Raw genomic sequence first — 25,678 nt, 5'->3', positions numbered from 1 at the left:
GATTGGCTGCCCATTCTCCCAGAGGATTCGGAGGCGGGGCATGGGCGCTTTCAGATTGCATCAGCTGGTCCTTTCCGAGCCACGTGGCGCAAGCGCAGTGTTCTCGGAGCCTCAGCCCGTCTCTGACCCGCCTCGGTTCTCCTCTCCTCCAGACCGTCGCTGTTGGGTTCCGTCTTCTTTCGTGGTCTGTAGATGTCGGAGGAGAAGGACAGAAGCCCTTCAGGGAATATGGGAGGCGAGGAGAAGCCGGTGAGCGAACTGAGTGGGACCCGGAGGCTGCTTGGTGTCCACGGTGTCCGACCAGGCGGGAAGGAGGAAGCTGCCCCTGCCGTGTGGGGGCGGCGAGACGCGAGGGGGACGATGGAGCTCCTGGTTGAGTCAGAGCCTCTTTGGGGGACAGATCGTACATTCATAAAGTAGGGTAGGGCCGTGCAGGTCATTTCTGGGTCCATCCTCTTTTTGCAGATGAAGAAACTGAGACCCTGAGTGAGTGCCTAGCTTAGAGCCAAACATCTAATTAGAAGCCTGGAGAGAATTAGAATCTAGGACTCGGGGCTCCCAGAGTAATGTTTTTGACTCACGTTAGGCGGGAAGAGCATTTGAGAACCTCATTTAATCCTAAAACCCTGTAGGGCTAAGAGCTTCGGTTTAAGGAAGGGAAAAACCGAGTCTCCGAAATGTGTCCCACCTGACCCAATTTTGGGTGATTTATAATAAGTGATGGAAGCTGTATGACCCCAGCTGACAAACCATAGAGAGAGAGGTTATACACTTGCCCTACCTCCTGCTGTAGGCCTTCGATGTCATCCATTGCTTAGGAACAACTCCCAGGTCACTTTCACACCACCAGGTCAAGCTTTTTTATGGCCAACAAATGTCAGGTATTTATTCTGCCAGGCACTGCTGGGAGATGCAGCTAGGAAGGTGAAAAGGACCCAGTGCCTGTCACTAAAAGCTTCAAATCCTGGTGTGTGAGGCAGGAAAACAGTCATTGTGCAGTGTGATCAACCTCTGGGATTATAGAGAGAAAGAGCCTAACTCTGTTTATAGGAAGGAAGGGCTTGTTTGAGTTCAGTTTGGAAGAATGAGTCTAAGTTCACCAGGTAAGCCTGGCAGGGCAGTGCTTTCCAGGTAAAGGTAGCAAGGGCAGTGAAAAGGCACACCGAGAAGTAAGGTTTTTTGCAAGGGATAAGCCTGAAGGGGGACCTACAGCTCTTAGAGTAGTTTTAAAGATCACTGTGGCATTGGGATGGAAGGTGTGTTGGAAAGAGGTCGGGCCACAAGCAGGAGGCCATTGCAGTAGTCCAAGTGAGAAGTGATGTCTTAAGCTAAAGCAGCCTCAGCCCTAACTCTCTGATAGGATAAATCTTCCTATCTCTGATAGGAAAACTGTAAAAGTCACAGTTTTCTCATCAGTAAAATGAAGATGTCCTCTAAGTCCAGGATAGAATGGGAAAAATGCATTCTAAACTATATGAATTAAATTTAAGGTGATAAATGCTGCCAATCCATAGAGTTTTCTCCATCTATATTTTTTCACTAAAAAATTATATCTTTATTGTTTTGTAACTGTTTACTTTTTTTGCTTAATAGTCTATAGTCAGCAACTTTCTATGTCCACAAATATTATGCTATGCCATTCTTAATATTATTATTCTTCATATTATTCCTCCCTTCCATAATAATAATAGTAACTATACAATACCTAATTTTTATTGAGTGCTAACTGTGGGTCTGATACTGTATTATGCATTAACTGTTTCAATCCTTATAATAACTATGAACTGGGTTCTCTTATTGTCTTCATTATCAGATAAGGAAACAGGCAAAGAACACTAAGTACCTTGCTAAACCCAATATTCTGTAGCCAATGCTCATAACTCTAGTGCTGTCCTGCCTCCCATCACCTGCCTGGGTATGAGTCAGGGACAGATACTCCATCAAACTATTGGACTCCCAGGACATACCTAGCCCAGCTGTCCCAGTCTCTGGGATGGAATTTAATTAAACTACACTCTGTAGATACTTTTCCTTCAACTCCTATATATCTCTTAGGAAAATAATTCTGTAGCTTCCCTTCAAAGTCCTTGTTCTAACTTTTAGGGTGAAATTTTAGATTGATTATATGTAAATACACGATACATAAACTCACATATTTTTGTTCTGTTTTCATTAGAAATAGAGAACAATTGGGGCACCTGGGTGGCTCAGTCAGTTGAGCGTCCGACTTCAGCTTAGGTCATGATCTCACTGTCCTTGAGTTTGAGCCCCACATCGGGCTCTGTGCTGACAGCTCAGAGCCGGGAGCCTGTTTTGGATTCTGTGTCTCCCTCTCTCTCTTTGCCCCTCCTCTGCTCAAGCCTTGCTTCTCTCTGTCTCTTTCTCTCTCTCTCTCCCTCCCTCCCTCCCTCCCTCCCTCCCTCCCTCCCTCTCCCTCTCCCTCTCCCTCTCCCAAAAATAAACAAACAAAAATTTAAAAAAAGAAATAGAGAACAGTTGCCCAACATCTTCCTAATTGTAGTAAAGATGGAATGGACCTCAGAGTTCTAGAGAAACCTGTTTTAATGTCCTGGCTCTGCTACTTATTAGCTGTATACAAATGGGCAAAATACTTTATATTCCTTGGGCCAATGTTCTCATTTGTAAAAAGAGAGGTATTTAGAACATGGAAAACTTTTGTGTTAATTCTCTCCCTCTTTTCCACAACTCCTATTTGTTTGGCAAATACCCATATGACCAAAACCAAAAACATATAATCAGCTAAGTAGAAGTGTCTCATTCTTCATTTTAAACCTGCACAGAAGATCTGTAATTAACTTTTTTTCCTCTTCTTACCAGAAATACTGATTAGTTACATCATTTCTATAGTATAGCAAAGGCATACAGAGTCTTGTAACCCTGTTGGTTAGTACTTTATTGATTAGAATAGACTTAAGGTATGTTCATTATTTATCTCTTGACTGTAAATTAACCTTAAAACTTTATGAAATCCAGAATCCCAGAGTGGGGGAAGTTTTAGCTCAGCCTGAATTTAGAAGTCGTCGTTTTTAAATTTAGTTTATTTTTTAAATTACACAAGTAATACATTTTATAAGATTCAAAAGAATCACCAAAAATGTCCAACTGTTAAATGAATGAACAATGGAATATTATTTGGCAGTGAAAAAAAGAATGAAGTACTGATGTGTAATGTGAATGATCTTGAAATCATGCTAAGTGAAAGAAACCAGTCACAAAAAACAACATATTGTATGCTTCCGTTTATATGAAGTGCCCAGATTAGGTAGATATATAGAGACAAAGTAGATCCCTTTGTCTACAAAAGTGGTTGCCAAGTAATGGGGAGAAGGGAAAATGGAGTGACCACTAATGAGTACAGGGTTTCCTTTTGGGGTGATGAAAATGTTTTAAAATTCATTGTAGTGATAGTTAAGTGAATACATTAAAACCATTGAATTGTATACTTTAGATAAATTGTATGCTGTAGGAAAATATCTCAATAAAATTGTTAGAAAAAAATCAAAGACCACAAATGTATACAAGACTGTAATAAAGTCTCCCCTTCATATTCCCAGTTGTACCCTCAAACTTCTCAAAAGACTGCTGATGATCACTTCCCTCCTTAGAGTTGACCACTGTCAACACCTGCATGGGTGTCTTTGCTGTTACTTAATGTGTGAACCTAGAAAAAGCATCTAGCCTTTTCCAATTTAATCTTTCTTACCTGTTGAATGGGAATGATAATAATAGCAATCTCACAGGGTTGCTGAGAACTAGATGTGATTGTTTGTGGAGAAACTTAGTAAATCGCAAAACTTTGTGTAGTGCAATTTGCTTTAAGGTGTTTCTGTGTGAGCAATCACACAGTGAAGTAATTTCATTTCTGTGAAGATGCCCTTCACAGTATCCCATAATGCATTTCAGAGTTTCCTGACATTGTGGACTGGATAATTCTTTGTTTGGGGAGGCTGACCTGTGCATTATGGGATGTTTAATAACATCCCTGGTCTCCACCCACTATATGCCAATTGCACATCCCAGTTGTGAAAACCAAAAATGTCAGTCGACATTGCCAGGGGTCTGCTAGAGAGCAAAATTGCTTCTGGCTGACAACCACCAGTATAAACCAACTCTACATTGGTTATTTTTACACAGGACTTACTACTTTAAAACTTTCTATGCCTTCTTGTACTTCTAATCAAAGTCCACATTCCTTATGGTAACCCCATAACTTTTAGTGCATGCTTCTGTCTGAGCCCTAGTTTGTCTTAACCAGCGTGATTTCCTAAAACAATGTTGTTGTTAAGTTTATTTTATTTATTTATTTATTTTGAAAGAGACCACACAGGAGCAGGTGCGTGACAGAAAGGAAGGGAGAGAGAATCCCATGTGGGGTTTAAACTCGTGAACCTGAAATCATGACCTGAGCTGAAATTAAGAGTCAGATGCTTAACCTATTGAGCCACCCAGGTGCCCCCTAAAACAATCTGTTTTAGTCAGCCTGGTTTTCTCATTCTCTCTCTCTTTCTCTCATTTTTTCTTATTCTCTCTCTCTCTCAATTTCCAACAATTTATTTCCTCCATTCTCAAAATACAGCCTATTGAAATCTTCATCCTTTAAGGTCAGTTGTCCTAACATATTTGACATCTAATCATAGTGCTACAGCTGTATTCTTTCTTCCCCTGGAAATTTCTCACATGTGTGTACCTCACTTTCCCTAAAGAGATTAAGTTTGCACAATGTGGACTGGATAATTCTTTATTTGGGGAGGCTGACCTGGGCATTACGGGATATTTAATAACATCCCTCCTCTTCAGGATTTGGGTCTTATGTTTGCTTTTTTCCTAGGGTTAAAATCCTATGAGTACAGTGTCTTGGTAGTACTTGTGGGATGGATGGATATATTGCGTTGGACTTTTTTTTTCTGCAAATCCTGTTACTGCATGCTTATACTAAAATTGCATGCTTTTTTTGTGGCTATATATTGAGTATATGTTCAGGCAAACCTGAAGCGAGAGTCACAGGAACAAGCAAAATAAACGAAATTTGAGGAATTGAACATTATCAAGTAACTCCTCTCTCTTTTTAAGGCTTTGTCCTGGGGTGCCTGGGTGACTCAGTCGCATCCGATTTTGGCTCGGATCATGATCTCCCAGTTTATGAGTTCAAGCCTTGCATCAGGCTCTATGCTGACAGCCTGTTTAGGATTCTGTGTCTCCCTCTCTGTCTGCACTTCCCCTGCTCACAGTGTCTCTTTCTCTCTCTCTCTCAACAATAAATGAACATTAAAAAAAAAAAAGATTTGTCCTTATTGCCAGTTGTTATTTTGTCTTTGATAGTGGTGAAATTTTTTAGTCTTTCAAAGTCAGATTTCCTGCTCTTTTTTTTAAATACATGCTAAAATAATATCCTCAAAACTTTTCTGGGTGCAGCATGGAGTGGTGTCAAACTAGATTAAAATATAAAATCTTATTTCTTATTTGCTTGTATAGATAGGTGCCGGGGAGGAGCAGCGAAAGGAAGGAGGCAAGAAGAAGAACAAAGAAGGATCTGGAGATGGAGGTCGAGCAGAGGTAAATGTTTTAGAGCTCTGTTATCAAAGATTGAAAGGTGGTAGGAGCTCAGACTTATATTTTGTAAGATTCTAATGCTTTACATGAGGTTGTGAGATGGCACAAGTGTGAGATGGCACACTCAGGAAGAAAATTAGGAAAGTCTGAGAGGGGAAAAAGATTTGAAGCTATTTGTAATTGAAAAAGGAAAACAGCATTGAGTACGATTGCAAGATAATCTGTGGGGTTAGATTACGAAAATCAGACAAAAAAAGTTGGAAAGAAGGGGCCTCATAATTACTCAGTTGTCAGAGTGGATGCCAGCAGTCTGATCATTTCATTCAGTGAGATGTTACAGGGTAGAGATTTGATGTTTGAGTTTACACTGAATGCAGCAGAAACCAAAGAAGCCCCAGTTCCTTGACCCTTCACATTATTTCCATGAGGACTTGTCACTAGGGTTTGGTTATAAGCCAGACAGATCTTGAGACTTCTCCATTGTAAAGAAAACGCTTACAGTTCCCCCAGCTCACACTAAAAAGAGGTGGCATTTCAAAAGTCATCCCAGAATCAACTCGGTTTCTGGGTATTCTACTTTAGGAGGCAGTTAAACTTGTCTTCCTACTTTATGAGTTAAACTGCTGTGAACTCTGCTTCATTTTTTTGCTTTCGTCATTGCAATCATTTTATTAGAGACTCCTTAGAAAGCTACCAGAATACAGAAGCACAAAGGAACAGGCCTTTGAGAAGTATACTGTAGCACAGTAAACTGTAAACTGGCTTTAAAGAGCTGCTTTTATTGATGCTGTGTTGCTAAATTTATAGTGCTTTCATTTACGTAAGGGTCAGTTTGTAGGTGATTGAGAACTTCTCAGTGTCGCTTAGAGCCCTATCTAACCATTTCTCTTACATTTTGTCCATTATATCCCACTGTTACTGTGGAAGAAATTGTTGTGAATTTTAAAAATTTGCAAAGAAGTAGAAAAACGTGTATGTTTCCTCATTTGTTTCTCATACTTTGAATACATTAGCACATGGTATTCCGTCACACCTTGGGAATTAGTCTGCAGATAGGAAACAGAAGGTACAATTAAAGGACTCTTCTGAATAGAGTATCTTAAGTACAAAATGTGATTATATATATTTTCAATGATCTGTCTGGAAATAAGTTCACAGTGACATGTCCAGGACCTTTCCTCCTCCTCTGTGCTCCCATCATTTATGTACTTGTCTTATCTCCCTTCTAAGGGCAACATGCAGGTTTTATTCTTCTCTTTGAATCCAGCAAGTATTTTTGTTGAATGGGAGCCTTTACATTAAATCAATTTATAGTTGGTTAGTTAAGAATTGTTAAGTGGACATATAGTCTGACCAGCTGCACAGACCATTCCTAAACAAGATTGAAACAAAATGGAAAAGCCAGCTACTTTTTATTTCTAGTATTGTTTAGAGCTGTACTTGCAAGGTCATTTAGTTAGAAGAGACCTTAAGAGAATATCTTAAAAAGGAAAAAAAAAAACACCTTATGCAAATAGCAAATGGTAATAATTATCCATTTAAGATATTGACAGCCCACATGTCTGTTGTTATTTATACTTTTCTATTTTTAAAAAAATTCTTACAATAAAAATTACAAGAAGACAGCATTTAGTTCATTTTTTTACCTTAATTTCCGGCAGGATAAGTGAGTGCTTGGTGATTTGGACAATCCATTTACCATATTGAATTAGTAATCATAATTTTTGCATTGTCTATTTTTATTATTTCTTCCCTTTTTCTAAAAAGGAAAGCAAGTATTTACTGATCATTTATTTCCTCATTTGTTGTCTTAACAGTTGAACCCTTGGCCTGAATATATTAACACACGTCTTGAGATGTATAATAAACTAAAGGCAGAACATGATTCCATTCTGGCAGAAAAAGCAGAAAAAGATAGCAAGCCAATTAAAGTCACTCTTCCTGATGGTAAACAGGTCAAAGCAGAATCCTGGAAAACTACACCGTATCAAATTGCTTGTGGAATTAGGTATAAACTACACCTGTCTTGACCTTCTGTTGTTTGTAACTAAACTTTTTTTTATCTTGTCAAGTTTTATCCTTATAATGTTTTTATGTTATTGTGTTTTTAATGTTTATATTATTTGGGATTTTTAAAAATCAAAATGATGTGGAGTTTTATGTTCAAGACTTAATTTCTGAGAGTAGACAGTGTTTCACCTGTTTTGACTTAATTGTCTGTTTTGAAGTTAAAAATGAAGATAGAACATCTGACATTGAGAAGTTAAACTAATAAAAGACATGTGAAAATAATGTATAGACTGTTCGATGTTAAAAACTTTTATTGGGAAGAAATAACTGAGAGTTAGATATATATACTTTGTAACAGAGTCAAGCTTTCTTTTTCTGATATGATGGGATCAATAGTTGGTCAATTTATATGAAATGATAAAGACAGGAAAGCATAAATTGATGCATATGTATAATACCAGGTATTGTACAAACCTGTTTTGTACAGCCCAAGAGCTAAGAACGGTTCATAAGCGGCTTGAAAAAAAATAAGAAAACTAAGAAGAATATGTGACAGAGGCCGTGTGTGGCCCAGTCTGAAATATTTATATAGCTCTTTACAGAAAAAGTTTGCCAATTTCTGTCTTAAACATTTTAATTTAAAACATGTAAATACATATTTATTCACTCTATCCTTCACCCTATATTTAAGTATGTAATTATTTCTATTTATTTTTACTGTTTCATTATATGTTGAGTTGAACCACATGCAGTCACCATGTAATTGTGAAACATGGTTGATTATCATCAATTTTATATTGTTGAACCTAAGGCCCAAAAGAACAAATACATAAAGAGGTTTGGGAACCAACCTAGCTGATTACTGGTAAGCCCACTATGCAGCTGGTGGCCTATGAGCAGTTGCTCTATGAGCCATGAGTCTTTATTGTGCCATGGACACTGATTAGTACTTTTTACAAAGAAAATGGAGTGTTTCCATTAATTTGACCATTGCTTCTACCTAAACTACTTCTAGCTTATTCCAAAGGAAAGTAAGAAGAAAATTATAATATCAAGCAGATTTCCATGTGAAATCATAAATAAGTGGGTGTACTCCTAAATACCCATTCAACCTTTCATTTTAGAGATAATTTTCAAGGGCATTTTGATTAAGATATTCCTCCATTGTTTCACACTGAGATTGTAGCCGTGTTGGTATTAAAATTCAAGCTCCTGGGGCACCTGGGTGGCTCAGTGGGTTGAGCTTCTGACTGTGCTGACAGCTCAGACCCTGGAGCCTGCTTCAGATTCGGTGTCCCTTTCGCTCTGGTCTTCCCCCACTCATGCTGTCTCTCTCAAGAATAAATAAAACATTAAAAAAAATTCTTTAAAATAAAATTCAAGCTCTTATTAGTTCAGGAACCTATTCTCTACATTCTACAGTGTCGTCCTCCAGATTACATTGTAATTTGTCAAATAACCAATTAAGAAAATATTTTTTTTGAGAACTATGAAAGTTTACGTAAAGCGTTGATGAGCTTTAGGGCTAGAGTTAAGTCATTGATCTGCAAGTGAGGGTGTTTATGACATTTTTACAAAAGTCCAGGATAAATTCTTGCTATTGTGTGAAAAATTATAGCATGGGTAACAGTTGAAAGGTTTGGATGATCAGTTGTGAATACAAAAAAAAAAAAAAAAAAAATGCACGCTCCATTTGCTTTAGAAGGTTTTTCTTTCAAGTTTTGTTTTAAATCTGAAAGTTTAGATTACTTTATCCCTTTGGAAAACTGAAATGATCTAATATGGTCTCTGCATATCTACATTTTCAAAGTAACTCTGCTTTAGTATCTTAAGACACCATTTTGGACCCTAAATAAAAGCCATTTTCCCCCAAAGAATGCAAAGAATATTAGTTGCCTTTGATCAATTCTTTAATCTTCTGAAAACTATTTTACACCAATATGATAAAATATATTTCTCTCTGCCAAACCCATGTATGTCTCTGAAACTTTATATGATCTCAGAAGGAAAGAAAACATTGGATGTAATTTGTGGGAAATGCAGTGAATTTGAAAGTTGCATTAGGAATTTATGGTTATCCTTCTGTTAGTTCTTCTGAACCTTCAGCCCCTCATTTCTTTATCCTCAAAGCCTGTCCAGACTGTCTGACCTTTGCTGCTTTCCAGTCCTCAGAATTCCTGTGGCTCTTACACTTGGTGTGGTCTCATAGTGTGGTCTTAACCACTTGGTGATCCTTTATGTTGTGTACTCTGTGGTGTGTGTCTAGCTGACTTTTTAAATCCATATTATAAAAAAGTTTTATTGAATAGTCCTTTATTTTGCCTATATGCTTGTCATAAATCATACCATCTTTGGCATTACAGAATTTATTCTGAGGTTAACATTACCTGACAGAGAAGAGATCTATCACAGATATCAAGTACAAGGAAAAGCAGAGGATTACTCAGTAGCCCCTCTTTTTCTTTTTTGGAGTCTAAATAGCTTGGCTTTGTGGAAAATTCATTTGGAGAAATTAAAAGATTAGTCAAACCACTGAAAATTGTTTGTTTATCACAGTCGTCGTATCTGCTTAAATAAGAGGCATTAATTATGAAATAATAGTGTTCTGGATTTTCAGGATCCTCTAGTTACACTTGGGTACATTTTGGAGGGGTTTGTTGCTTTTTCCATTTTAATTCAGAAAGCTATGATACATAAACTATAATATAAATAATACATGTGTTATTATAGGATATATGTAATGTTTATTTTCGTGTTATTCTCAGATTAAGTGTGCTACAGAAGATTTTTTTTTATATTCTTTTGTTTATATATATATATATATATATATATATATATATATATATACACATGTGTGTATATTTTTTAAGTCAAGGCCTGGCTGACAACACCGTTATTGCTAAAGTGAATCAAGTTGTTTGGGACCTAGACCGTCCTCTGGAGGAAGATTGTACCTTGGAGCTTCTCAAATTTGAGGATGAGGAAGCTCAGGCAGTAAGTTTTTATTCAGTAGTCACTGAATTTCAGGATCAGGGTTCCCGTTTCTGGTCTCTTCCTGCTCGCACTGTCAGTGGGTTTAGAGCTTATTGGTCTCATTGTCATATTTGAAATCTTCATTTTGTCTTTGATTTAGGGAGCATCGTGAAAGAGTTTGCTTTATAAATTTAAGAAGTGAACTTGAATCAATTTATCTTCATTACTAGATACTTCAGTGGGAAATATGTTCTGGGATTTTTATTAAATTTTTATTAAAAATTGGTAAAGCAAGTAAAAATTGGTTCTACTCTATCAGTCAGTACTTAAGCAAGATGTATAGATTTTACAAATAAAATTGAACATTTCCTTAAACTACTCCCCTATTGGACGATTAATTTCCATATTTTCCTCATCTTAAAATGCAGATTTGCTGAAGCACTATAAAAATCAACCTGCATTTGATGTCATGGTTTTCTTATTTCTCCTTGATGGCATACCATATAAAGGGAAATAAAATATTTTGTTTTATTATGATAGTTTACTTATGTATATGTATTAATGCTTTTCAGATGTATTCTGAATTCCTTACGTTTTTTATGAAAATCATTTTTGGGGGTGCCTGGGTGGCTTACTCAGTTAAGTGCCTGACTTCGGCCCAGGTCATGGTCTCGCAGTTCATGGGTTCAAACTCTATATCAGGATCCATGCTGGCAGGGTAAAGCATGCTTGGGATTCTCTATCTCTCCCTCTCTCTCTGCCTTTCCCCACTTATGTTTTCTGTCTCAAAATAAATAAATAAAGTTAATTTAAAAAAATCATTTTGGTACCTTACAAATAAATCTTGAAAGTATAGCTCTGGGTATATTCTGACTCATCTGACCACCTTAAAAGCCAAGTATAGATGACCCTTGAACATGGGTTTGAACTGCATGGGTCTACTAATATATGGATTGTTTTTCTATAAATAAATATCTGATTTCTGATGAAATTATCTATAAATAAATATCTGATTTCTGATGAAATCAATGTATTTTCCATATGATTTTCTTAATATTTTTTTCTAGCTTTATTGTAAGAAGACAGTGTATGATATATATACCATACAAAATATGTGTTAATTGACTGTTTATGTTATTAGTAAAGCTTCTGGTCAGGCTGGTCAGGCAGCTTCAGGCTGTTAGTAGTTACATTTTTGGAAAGTCATGAATTGTACTAAGATTTTTGACTATACTGAAGGCCAGCATCTCTAACCCCTGCATTGTTCAAGGGTTAGCTGTACTGCCATCTGTTTTCAGCATCCATATATTTGTCCTTGTGTTTTATAGTTGTGTTGTGGGGACAAGTTCTAGCACCTTAGTTTTTTGAAGCCAATAAAAAGAAAGTGTAATTTTTAAGTGGTGTTCCACGACTCAGTAAAGGTCACAGGATAGGACATAGGTTGTGGGATATGGGCACATTGACTCAAAAGATTCTGAGCAATTATGGTCAATAAGACAGTGACATTGTGAGTGGCAGTTGTTTTCAGGTAACAGAATCCATCCGATTTAAATTAATGATGCTAATTTGAATTTAATTAGTTTGAAAATGACTAAGCCAGATGATTCCTAAGGTACAAATGCAACTTAGTAATTGGAATCCTTTTAAATTATTTTGGCTCTGCATAGAATCATACCACTGTTTATACATTTATAAATTTAGATTTTTTTATGTCTTGGGTTTATTTATAGTAAATTTTAAATATCTTTTTCAAGGCAGCTATATTAATTTACAACATATATGTTCAGACTCCGACCATCCCATTTTTCTTTGTATTTTCAGGTATATTGGCATTCAAGCGCTCACATAATGGGTGAAGCCATGGAAAGAGTCTATGGTGGATGTTTATGTTATGGTCCACCAATAGAAAACGGATTCTATTATGACATGTACCTTGAAGAAGGGTGAGTTATTGAACTGAATAAAGAAAAATAAATTCTGAATTACTAAGGGTCCATACATTATTTTTAAAGAGTTCTCAAGAAAGAAGGAATGATATCAAGCTTATTGCTTAATAGTCAACAGGTATTTCCACTATGAAAACTTGAAGTCTTGTAGTAACTTTTGAGGTGGTAGTAATTTATGAAAGCTCTGTTGTAGACAGAAGTATAGCCCTAAACTATGTTGGGAAATAAAATAAGCTGGTCATAGAAGTGGAGGGAGGGTGCAGTAGTGGGCATAGTCTCCATGATGATCAAGATAGAAGCCACTGAAAATATAAAATATAAAAATGATAATGATACCTAGTTTAAGATTCTAATATGTGATGCAAGGGTCTGTTTTTTTATATTAAAACTCTTCACTTTTTTTAAAGAAACATTCCTCCAACCTATCATGTGAGTAGAATAGAGTGGAATGAGATTAATTACACTTCCTTTTCCTTCAGGGGTGTGTCCAGCAATGATTTCTCTTCTTTGGAGGCTTTGTGTAAGAAAATCATTAAAGAAAAGCAAGCTTTTGAAAGACTGGAAGTTAAGAAAGAAACTTTACTAGAAATGTTTAAGGTAAATTGAGATGTAATGTATGGCCTCCACTTTTATATCACTTATTATTGTTACTTTAAGTTGTCACACAGGGGTTTAGTGTACTAAGTTGAAGCCGGTTCTGTTCTTGAGAAAAATGTAACAATATTTGTAAAACATGAAGTATTGACATATTTATTTTCCTATAATGCTTCAGTAAGATGTATTCAAGTTATGTTTTAGCTGTAGTGTTCAGAGGTAAAAATTAAAGGAGGATTTTTAAAAAGAAATAATTTTTCCTATTTTTAGTACAACAAGTTCAAATGCCGGATATTGAATGAAAAAGTGAATACTCCAACTACCACAGTCTATAGGTGAGACTATCAAGTGTCATTAAGTGTAACTGGTGTATATGTCATTTTAAGTCTTTGTTAAAATTCCTTTCATTTTATCTCTAGGTGTGGTCCCTTGATAGATCTCTGCCGGGGTCCTCACGTCAGACACACTGGCAAAATTAAGACTTTGAAAATACACAAAGTAAGCAATGTAACCTTAAAGACTCTATATAAATGTACTTATCTACTGTAGGTATATATTTAAACTTCTATTGGTTTCTCTTTCTACCTATTTTTCTGTTGCATGTTTAAGGGTGGGTTTTTTTTTCTCTTGCTATCTACTTTTTAGCTGAAAGTCTCCAACAGTGACTGACTCACCATTCATCAGCAGAGCACGTGAGGATGGGGGGCTTTCGGGGCTTTACAAAAATCACACAGTCATGCTTCTACGAGTTTTAAAGCTCACTGTTAATGTGTGCTTTTGTCCTTCGTTTGTTTAATAATTACTTTATTTGCACTTTTTAACCAAACTAGTCCTGACAGTTTTGACCAGTTGGTAAATATTTTATGGGTGATTATTCAAATGCACTTTAAATATCATAAGAATAATTGAGTCATTTCAAGATATTTTTTGTTGGTTTCTTTTCCATTTTTGTTTAATCATATCATGGGAGATGTCCTTGCGTTTCATTCATGGAGTTGTGGTTTGAGTGGGTAATTGAGAGGGAGTTATTTTTGAGGGAATTAAACAGCCAGCTTTGTACTCAGAGCAACTGTGAGATGTTTGCTAAGTGTGTACTTTTTATACCACTTTTTTGTCATAAGGACTATTATGAATTTGACTCCTAGGCGACTATGAGAAATAACATCTAACTCAAAATAAGTGAGATATTAACAGGTTTGAGTATTGTTTCATGACTTATCTTTGCTTTCAGAATTCCTCCACATACTGGGAAGGCAAAGCAGATATGGAGACTCTCCAGAGAATCTATGGCATTTCATTCCCGGATCCTAAAATGTTGAAAGAATGGGAGAAGTTCCAAGAGGAAGCTAAAAACCGAGATCATAGGAAAATTGGAAGGGTATGTTAAAAAAGAATAATGTTTCTAGACTGAATTTTCTTTATTTTCATTTGAAACTTTGCTGTATTAAGAATTTCCTTTGGAAAAGATGTTGTGGTTATTTCCAGTAGTTTTTATACTGTGTCCTATATAATCCATAAATTACTTCCTGATTATCTTACTGTTATCTTACTTATTGTTTACTATCCACATTATCTTTCTAGGGTGTGCTCGGTACTACACAAATACTCATTTTAAGTACTCCTTTTGTTGAGAACAAATGCTGACGACCTACAGTTTTCTGTAAAAGGCAGTACAGCGATGTTTTATACAGCTGGGAGATGCTTTGAAAGTTTCCTGGTCTCACTGACTTACTTTAAAGATGTGGAAACTGATTTCCAAAGTGAATTTTCTTGTTGCCCAAGGTGACATAGCAAGTCACTGGTGGGTACCACAGTGTCATTTCCTTTATTATTCCTCAATCTGACTGTTCTCTGGACTGGAAGTTATATTTGGTTAAAATATTCCTTTCTAAAATTGTGTTCACTCTGTGCCATCCACTACTCTGCTCCCTTGAGGGCCTGAAAAAAATTCCAGCGGTAAGGAAGCACCAACAGTTGGGGGGCTGGGGGTGGCCTCTCCAAGGATCCTGGGCATTTTTGGGGGGAGAGGCAAGAAGGTAGGAGGGTATGCTTCTTTCACCAAACCCAGGGGCAGCCACCTTCGTCTACATCTCCTCTTTCATTATCACTGTCCTCTTTCTAGTCTTCTTCTTGCCACTCCTACTTTAAAAAAGAAAAAGAAACAATAGTCACATCTTGGAGCTTTGAGGAATTAAAACTATGAGAACTCCCACTGGATAATAAAGAGAACTAAGACCCCTGTTCCATGTCATTCTTGGGTAAACTTGACTGGATTTAGAATAGAACATGCGGAGAATGTACTTGTGCTAAGTTGTAAATCAGCGGCAGTTCTATCCTCCTGAGTGTACCAGAAATGTTGACATGTTTTCTTTGATTCGGGAATGGCACACATTAAAATGCCAGATACCACGGTTGTAATCTGAACTCAGGAGCCCAGAAGTTTATGTTGATGTTACGTGCCTGTATAAACATTCTTTTGCTTTTCTTTTACTCAGGACCAAGAACTGTATTTCTTTCATGAACTCAGCCCTGGAAGTTGCTTTTTCCTGCCGAAAGGAGCATACATTTATAATACACTTATTGAATTCATCAGGGTAAACCATATTCATTATTTTCTTCTGTAAATTTAGGATATAAGTTGATTTAATTAAATAAGGTCTGCTAAAAAGAAAGATAATCTTGTATTTGAGAAGAAATATTTAAAAGAATAAAATCGCAAGTCTGAGTTTTCACGAAATGTTTTAAAACGTTCCTTTTTCCTCGTATGTGATTTTGTCCATGTACATGGGTATGTACACAACAGAGAGGCTGGTGAGCTTGAGGTGGGACCTGGAACCCTTTACCTGGGAGCTCGATATGCTCTTTGACCATTTGTTTGTGTTTTCCTCCAAAAAACAAGTTAATCTTTACACTGCTTTTTTATTCTTTGTAAAATAAGAAGTCTTTTCAAGCATAGGTTTATAGAGAATAATACCACCAACAACTGCATACTCACCACCTAATTTACCACATATGTACATTGGTACATATTTGCTTCAGATTTTTTTATTACAGTAAACTAAGACAGAGTAAAGCAAAAAGCTCCCTTTTAGGACCCTTTCTGATCCGTTTCCCTCCTTGCATAGAAGAGACCACTATTTGAAGTTAGCATGTGTCCGTGTTATTTAATACGGGCCCCATATACATGTACCCTAAATTCTGTGTCTGTCTGTGTAGTTCAAATTGACATGGAAAGTCTCATTGTGTCTCGGTCGGCATTAGGATTTTTTAAATCCAGTTTAGTTTCACTTGTTACTTACTATTCTCTATACCTACCACACTGTGCCCATTCCTTTCTTGGTGGACACTGATATAAGTTCTAATTTTCTCATATTACAAATCATTGTTTTGATAGGCCTCCTTATGAACGTGTGCAGGAGTTTCTTCTTCGGTATATACCCCCAAGTGGAATTTCTAGATTACAGCATGTGTGCATCTTGAACTTCACTAGATAGTTTAAAATTGCTCTTTATATTTTACTCCCACCAGAAGTATAAACTTCTGTTTTCTTCATGTGTATTGCATTTGTTTTCTAACAGAGTGAGTATCGGAAACGAGGATTTCAGGAAGTGGTCACCCCAAACATCTACAACAGCCGACTCTGGGTGACCTCGGGCCACTGGCAGCACTATAGTGAGAACATGTTCTCCTTTGAGGTGGAGAAGGAGCTGTTTGCTCTGAAACCCATGAACTGCCCAGGACACTGGTATTGAGCAGCTTTGACTTTCTAGCAAAGATTTTCCCATGATACAATGTGTCTTGGATTGCTCTCCCTCCTTCAAAAGAATTTTTGTTTAAAGCAAATTATGGAATCAGAAGAATATTTAAATACAACCATTCTGTGATATTATAATATTCTCCATGCCCAGTTAGATGCTCAGATATGTAGACATTCAAGAACGGCACTGGGGTAATAGCAGTGAACAGGCAGAATATAAAAGAGAGATTGAATGTAGACATAGCAGATTCTCTAGATTTTTTTTTCTTTCTTAAACATGTTCTGTTAAAATCTGCTAACGAACTGAGAAATCTTCCTTGCTTTGCAACTGTTTTCACTTTCTAGCCTTGAAAGTTGGGTAGAGTGATCAGGGGAAGAGTAGGTAGCTCGGTGCCTACAGGTCCTGGCAGCAAGGCCTCAAGGGTGAGGGGAGAGTGGAATCTCCATAAGGGAACTGGGTTGTAAGTCAGGGAGCCGACTGGGTTTCTTCTTAGTTCTCCCAGATACTCTAACGTTGCTGAAGTACCTTTAGACTGAAGCAGTTTTGGGAGTGACAGGAAAGCACAGTCTTTAGTTTCCAGTATGTTAAATGATTTGTATGGAGCTAAGATTTTTTTTTTTTTTTAATGATCATTAAAGGCAGTCCTCAAATGAATGGAAATATTGAGTACAAGGATTTGACTCCAGACTCTTGGGAATAAATTTTTATTCTCTCTCTTGGTTGTGGATGGTCATACTATAATTTATTTGCTGTTTTATTGATGCTTACATTGTGGTATGAAGTCCAGAATTTAAGAAATGTTGCCTGTTTGGACAGCCTTTCATATTTTAGAAAAACAGTTTTATTCTTGTGAAAGTAAATATCAGTGGGTTTTGATTTTCTGTTTTCTACAGCCTCATGTTTGATCATCGGCCAAGATCCTGGCGAGAGTTGCCTCTCCGGGTAGCCGATTTTGGGGTACTTCATAGGAATGAGTTGTCAGGAGCGCTCACGGGACTCACGAGGGTACGAAGATTCCAACAGGATGATGCCCACATATTCTGTGCCATAGAGCAGGTATTCTGAGACTCTGGGATGAAATATTCTGAAAGAACTGTGAAGAAAGTCAAGGAAAAATTACCAATGTCTATTTTGTTTTTGTTTCTTTTAAGATTGAGGATGAAATAAAAGGTTGTTTGGATTTTCTACGTACAGTATATAGCATATTTGGATTCTCTTTTAAACTGAACCTGTCTACTCGCCCAGAAAAGTTCCTTGGAGATATTGAAGTATGGAATCAAGCTGAGAAAGTAAGTGTGTTTTTCAGCATGCTTGAATGCTATTTGACTGAAATGAACTTGTTCCAAGAAACCCAAGCCTCTTTAAATGGATAAAAAGCAAAAGAGAAAATTGAAATGGTTCATAGGTTGAGTAAACTAGGTTTTTTTAATGTATGATTTTATATTAGAAACGGTTGAATATTTTTTTCAGTCATTGAGCTATAACTTGTAAAAGGAAATGGGAGGAAGTTGGTCAAAAGATAAAAACTTCCAGTTATAAGGTAAACTGGTACTAGGAATATAATATACATTGTGATGACTGTAGCTACTAACACTGTTGTATGATATACAGGAAGGTTGTTAAGAGAGTAAATCCTAGAGTTCTCATCACAAAGAGAACATTTTTTTCTTTTCTCTTTTTATTGTATCTGTATGCGATGATGGATGTTCACTAAATCTAATATGGTAATCATTTTACAGCCTATGTAAATCAAACCATTGTGCTATGCTTCTGAAACTTATACAGTGATGTATGTCAGTATTTCTCAGAAAAGAGGAAATTTGTGTATTTTAGGTGGACCAAATTCTAACGCAGAGAATAGGAGGGATTCATGAAAGTAATTGCAGTATTTTTAGTCTCAAATTAGGCTGGAAGAAGGGAAGTTGCAGAGGAACAAAAATAAAAATGATTTTGCTTTGTCCTTAGCAACTTGAAAACAGTCTGAATGAATTTGGTGAAAAGTGGGAGTTAAATCCTGGAGATGGAGCTTTTTATGGTCCAAAGGTCAGTATGAAAGTCTATTTGAGTAATGTGATGTTTATTTTGGAGTGAAGAAGAGATTACTTTAAAATAAGTTAAGAAAGAAAGAAAGGAGGGAGGGAGAAAAGAAAAAGAAAAGAAAAAGAGAGAAAGCCAACCAGCCTTGTTACAACTACTGTTCAGCTTTAATGTAGACAGCATCTTAAAATAACCCAGTCTCTACTTCTTAGATTGATATACAGATTAAAGATGCAATTGGTCGGTACCACCAGTGTGCAACAATCCAGTTGGATTTTCAGTTGCCCATCAGATTTAATCTTACATTTGTAAGGTGAGTTTTTGGTGTCTGCTCTGAATATTCATTTTTAGGGGACTATAAAGGAATATATATATATATACTTTATATATATATAAAGTACAACATTTTTTTTCTACCTAGCCATGATGGTGATGATAAGAAAAGGCCGGTGATTGTCCATAGAGCCATCTTGGGGTCAGTGGAAAGAATGATTGCTATTCTCACTGAAAACTATGGCGGCAAATGGTAATTTTTGTCCTTGTTTTTGTTTGGAGAATGTAAATTGACTAAGAAATGTCTACTGTCCAGTTTAGTTGCACAGTGGAAGAGAAGAATGATTCTGATTGGTGACTTCTAATTGATGACAGGTGTACAATAAGGAATCCCAATCTAAGCCCAGATTTTTAGCTTTAAGAATATATATTTTTTAATTTTGTTAATGTTTATTTATTTTTGAGAGAGAGAGAAAGAGAGCATGAGCAGGGGAGGGGCAGAGAGAGAGAGAGGGAGTCACAGAATCCAAAGCAGACTGCAGGCTCTGAGCTGTCAGCACAGAGCCTGACGCAGGGCTTGAACTCACAAACCATGAGAACATGACCTGAGCTGAAGTCAGACACTTAACCGACTGAGCCACCCAGACGCCCCCTTTAAGAGTAATTATTAGTCATCATTATTTTTATTTCACAACTTGATTTGTTTGAATGTTATATAATACTTTCTAATTAGGAGTTATACACTGAGAAGCACATTTGTTGTTTTGATTGTTTTTCTTTTTTTTTTTTTTTCAATATATGAAATTTATTGTCAAATTGGTTTCCATTTGATTGCTTTTCAAGTAACTTTGGGGATTAATATGGTTTTGATGTTTTTGTCTGAGTGAACAAGAGTAGGCTTTGGGCTTACGCTGTGTGCTGATCATAATAAGCATGTATTTTGACATCCTTGAGAAGCCAGTTGTTTTTTAATTGGAAGTACCGACTCCAAACTGATCAACACTTTGTGTCTTGTTTCTGTGAGGTTATGCTTTTGCTGGCAAGATCTGAGCGCATGCCTTCCATTTTGTTTTTAAGCAATTTTCTCTGTTGGCCTGCAGTTTGTGAAGGCAGTTGAAAGCGGCACAAGGTTGTCAAGCCCCCGTTCTGTAGAGTCTGCTATATTAATTGTACTGATGCAAAACTTTTGTGAAATGTAAACCCTACATACATACAGTGTGTTTGTCCCTGCTCTCAATGCGCTTTGCCATCTGTGTAGCAAATCAAACTTTAGTTATGGATTTTCCTGATTTAAGGTTACTTTTCTGCTCCTGAATCTCTTCCCTTTAGTCTTTATTGGATATTATGGGGGAAGGGGTAGTTTTTTTAAGTGGCCCTTACATATTTCAGGAAAAGATCTTGAAAAATAGACTAAGAGATATGCCATCCTTGTTTATGAAAGGGCCCCAATCCACATTAAATATTTTTAATTTCTTCTAAAGGCCCTTCTGGCTGTCTCCTCGCCAAGTAATGGTAGTTCCAGTGGGACCGACATGTGATGAATATGCCCAAAAGGTAATCCTTAAATATGACTTTCCTTTAATTTCCTGTCATTCAGCTATATATCCTTGGTAAACCAACCTGTTTGTGGTATAGAGATATGTTACTATTTTCAATCTGTCATAAACCTGAATAGATTATATTACCTCTTTAATACTTTCCTACATGGTTTCATGATCAGAAGATGTAATTTGAATAGTGTCTATATATTCTTGTTTATTTTAGTGTTTAGTATTAGGAAATAGTAAATGCCTCAGGATGATGTGTAAATTCAAATGCATAATGTATTTTAAGCTGCTCTTTGACTCAGAGTAATTTGCTTCACTTTTTTTTTTTTAAAGTTTATTTATTTATGTTGAGAGAGAGCATGCATGCATGCATGCATGCGTGCAAGTGGGAGACGGGCAGAGAGAAGGGGAGAGGGAGAATCCCAAGGAGATTCTGCACTGGAAGTGCAGAGCCCGATGTGGAGCTCGAACTCAGTAACCCTGAGATCATGACTTGAGCTGAAATCAAGAGTCAGATGCTTAACCAGCTGAGCCACCCAGGTGCCCCGGTTTTTAATGCACATTTCTTCAATTATTTATAATTTTTTTTTTTAGGTTAATGGCATGCCCGACCAATGTTTTGCCCTACCCTCCAAAAAACTACCTTACTAACAGATATGTAAATATCCATTCATATTTCATACCTTAAAAAGAATTTGTTCTGTTATAGGGACAATTTTATACTAAGGAATTTCAAATCAGTAAAAGTTGTGTTATAAATAAGCATTGTTTCATAATTGCAAGCTAAAAGTAATAAATTGGCTAGTTAATACAGACAGATCTGAATATCAGCAAACAATATTGTAATATCAAAGCCATCATGTTTCCAGATCATCAGAATAAATTGCACTCAGGTCTTAACTGCCTTTAAAAAAATAAATGAACATTAGTCCAGCTAAAAAGCAAACCATTCAGACATACTATATTTCTATTACTGCACACAGTAGTTTTAATTACAAGTGATGAAAATCAGTTATGTTCCATGGTTAGTTGGTTGTACTTTATCTTATTTGTATTGTGAAAGCTCACATGGTAGGAGAAAGGTCTGTAATTAAATAACTCATTTCTCAACTGGAGACAAGACTAACTTACTCTGTTCCATCAGTGGTGGTGGGAAGCACTTAGAATTATACCGGGGTGGGGTTTTTGGTTATATAGAGTTGACAGGGGTTGGGAAGCACTACTACTGATACTTAATGACTGGAGACCAGAGGTGCTAAACAGTCTGAGATTACCAGGCCACCTCCCCAGTTACAGAATAGCCCAACTCACGTACACGCAAGGGCCCATGTTAAGAAACTAAAACACCGGTGCTTTGGGGTACCTGGGTGGGTCAGTTGGTTGAGCATCCGACTCTTCATCTCAGCTCAAGTCTTAATCCTAGGGTCATGAGTTCAAACCCTACAAAAAAACTAAAACACTGGTGCTTTATTCTTTAAAACATGTTACAGTCGAAAGTGTAGTCTTCTTCTGACACTCTAATAAACTGTGTAAGAACCCTTCAGAAATTTGCTTACTTACACAATCCCAGCAGATTCATTGATTAATGATCACTTACACATAACAGCCTATTAGTGAAATATAAATGGTTTATTCAGATCTTTTTGTCATATTAGTGGTAATGGGTAGTCAGGTAGATGGGAATTTTAATCTAGTTTAATTTAACTTAAAATTAATAAAACTTAATGTAATGTTGCTTTTTTTGGAAAGGAAAAATACTGAAAACATTGTTTATTTCATATGCAAAAACTTAGGACAGTAAAGTGGAACTAGTATTTTTGAGGGAGATAAAAAGGCACAGAATGATAATCTGTAATGTAGCTTGCTAGATTCCTGGAAGTTTATTTCAAGAAATCTCAATTTGATCTTTGCGTCTGACTCCATTATTTAATAAGCTTTCTTTTAATCAAAAAGGAAATCACTGTTTAGAAAACAAATTACTTTTTAATATTTCTCAAACTTGATATTTAAATTATTCTTATAGAGTTCTGTTTACTTAGGTCATATACATAGAGATGTTAAAGAAATAATTAGTGTTAAAAGAATTTTATGTAATGGTTTGTATTCCATTCTCTAATAACATAAAAGAAGTTTATTAAGATGCTTTTAGCCTATTGTTTGTGCATATCAACATTTTATTTTAAAATGTTGCATACACAGATGGCAGCAGTGGCTGGATTCCTTTTGCCAACTTGCTGCCTTTTTGAGGGATCAGAAATATTACATTCTCTATTAGACTGGACATCCATCATTGTATATTAATATGGAGACTGATTAATAATTTTGTTTCCTGACAACTATTTAGGAAACTTAAGATATGTTTGCAAAAGGATTTGTTTTCTTTTGTAATGCGTTTTAACAGAGCTGATTAAATTTAGCTGATTGCCTGAATTCTGATTTTTAAGGATTTTCTAAAACATTTACCTCTCAAGACCAAAATACGACATTTTATTTTTTAAAAATGCAGTCTCGGGGAGCCTGGGTGGCTCAGTCTGTTGAGCGTCCAACTTCGGCTCAGGTCATGATCTCGCGGTCCGTGGGTTCGAGCCCCGCATCGGGCTCTGTGCTGACAGCTCAGAGCCTGGAGCCTGTTTCAGATTTTCTGTGTCTCCCTCTTTCTCTGACCCTCCCCTGTTCATGCTCGCTCTCTCTCTCTCTCTCTCTCTGTCTCAAAAATAAATAAAATGTTAAAAAAAAAAAATTTAAAAAAAAATGCAGTCTCAAGTCACAAATTAACAATATGTGCTTCAGTATATCTATCAGCATTCTTTTTTAATATCTGTATGATTATCCAAATCATGTTAAACCATTTAAGATCAAAATAACAGTTCTTACTTTAGATCTAAAGAATTCTGTATCTTTTTAAATAGGTACGGCAACAGTTCCATGATGCTAAATTCATGGTGGACATTGATCTGGATCCGGGCTGTACGTTAAATAAGAAGATCAGAAATGCACAGTTGGCACAATATAACTTCATCCTAGGTAAGAAAGGGACTTACCAAAGAAAATCTGTCAAACTATAGGAGAACACTGAAATCTTGAGACTCAGCCTTAAGAGAATTGTGGTCATCAGTTTAGTTCCCTCCAGTCTAGACTCTTAAACTATTAAGTTTGCTCAGTTATTATAACAAAAGGGAAATTTGGGTGTGAAAAGGAATAATCTTTAAAGGTTTGTTTAAAAATCTTCTTTTTTCTCCTATTCCTTCATATAGTAAGTTTTTTGTTAAGTTGGCTGGTTTAAGTGAATATAGTGGTTTGAAGCATTGCAAAGTGATACATTTTTTTAAATGAAAAGATTTTTAAATTGGTCGTCTAACTGTACATGGTCACCTGAACGTTTTATTTTATTTATTAGTCTATTTAAATAGACTTTACTTTTTAGAGCACTTTAAGTTCATAGCAAGATTGAGCAGAAAGTACACAGCTGTCCCATATACCTCTTGCCCAAAGCGGACACAGCCTCCCCCACTACCAGCATCCTGCACCAGACTGGTATCTTTTTTACAAAGGCCACAGTTTACATCAGTGTTCACTGTTGGTTTTGTACATTCTGTGGGTTCGGACAAATACATAATGACATGTAGCTACCATTGTGGTATCATACTGAATTGTTTCACTGCCCTGCAAATCCTCTGTGCTCTACATACAAAACACTCTCTCTCTCTCTCCTAACCATAGGCAACCTCTGATTTTTTTTTTTTTTTACACCTTTTCCATAGTTTTGCCTTTTCCAGAATCTCATATGGTTGGAATCATACAATACATAGTCATTTTAGATAGGCTTCTTTCAGCAAGTAATATGCATTTAAGTAAGTATGCATTCCTTGCTTTAAAGAAAGTAATATGCATTTAAGTAAGTATGCATTCCTTGCTTTAAAGCAAGTAATATGCATTTAGATTCGCTTCTTTCAGCAAGTAATATGCATTAAGTAATATGTATTGTGTATCTTTTCATGACTTGATAGCTCATTTGAACATTTTAATGAGTCAAAAGCTACATGGGGGCTTTTAGGTCATAGGATCATTTCTGTTCGAATGTTCAGTAAAAACTCTTCCATCTGACAAAGCTTTGTGTCTTTTGTTTTAGTTATTGGTGAAAAAGAGAAAGCCAGTGGCACTGTTAATATCCGCACAAGAGATAATAAGGTACATGGAGAGCGTACAATTTCCGAGACCATCGAGCGGCTGCAGCAGCTCAAGCAGTCGCGCAGCAAGCAGGCAGAAGAAGAATTCTAATGAAGAGCTTTTCCCGGATTGTCTCAGCGGGACAGATGAACAGAGTTTCTGTAACGTTAATTTTACACTCTAGAAAACATCGATTCATACTGAATTTGGAATAGTTTAGCAGAGTCTGCATAGGTGACTGCAGGGTCAACCTATTTTGTGACCGTGACAGGTGTTAGACAATGGGTATTTGGAGGAGGTAATTAAAGGAGACAACGTTAAAATGATTTTATTTGTTAAATGAACACTGGAGTACTGGAAATAAAACACGAGGAATGCTTTAATGTAATGTGGGAGGATGTTTTTGTAAATTTAATGCACTCGAAAAATAAAAATTTTCAAATTTGGTTAAAAGAAAGACTAGAAATGGATTGTGTTGTAAAAATAAAAACTTTAATTCACCTAAGTTTCAACACTTGTCCTTCGCATACGTATGTGCTTACCTGGAACAAATTGTGTGATTCAGTATATGATGTCAGTTGGGAGTGTCCACTGTTCATAAACCGGGTGATGGGCTAGGTTCCTGCTTCTCGGGCAGAGGATGGCATCTTTTGGAATGTCACTTCTTTTTGGATGGAAACAATTAAAACCAACCCTGGCTCTAATATAAGTAGATTTGCACAAAATTTTAAGATGAAGATGAGTCTTTAAAGGAAGACGTGGCCGGCAGGCTGCTCAGGGCCATAGCATCCCTGGTTATGCA

General features: G+C 36.5%; 1 protein-coding gene across 1 annotated transcript; it reads left to right on the top strand.

The window, feature by feature from the left end:
- Nucleotides 1-85: 85 nt before the first annotated feature.
- On the top strand, nt 86-25,360 carry TARS1 (threonyl-tRNA synthetase 1). The gene is made up of 19 exons (XM_007097431.3): nt 86-249; nt 5,494-5,574; nt 7,389-7,579; nt 10,452-10,575; nt 12,376-12,497; nt 12,980-13,097; nt 13,365-13,429; nt 13,514-13,592; nt 14,326-14,472; nt 15,590-15,688; nt 16,673-16,839; nt 17,746-17,908; nt 18,004-18,141; nt 18,818-18,895; nt 19,102-19,202; nt 19,311-19,415; nt 20,644-20,716; nt 23,619-23,733; nt 24,839-25,360. Exons 1-19 carry the CDS (start codon nt 193-195, stop codon nt 24,985-24,987), a joined length of 2,172 nt encoding a protein of 723 aa, XP_007097493.2. The 5' UTR covers nt 86-192; the 3' UTR covers nt 24,988-25,360.
- Nucleotides 25,361-25,678: the final 318 nt, after the last annotated feature.

This window comes from Panthera tigris, chromosome A1 (assembly GCF_018350195.1).
Source record: "Panthera tigris isolate Pti1 chromosome A1, P.tigris_Pti1_mat1.1, whole genome shotgun sequence".
NCBI classification, from domain to species: Eukaryota; Metazoa; Chordata; class Mammalia; order Carnivora; family Felidae; genus Panthera; species Panthera tigris.
This window is presented reverse-complemented; position numbering and strand designations above follow the sequence as displayed.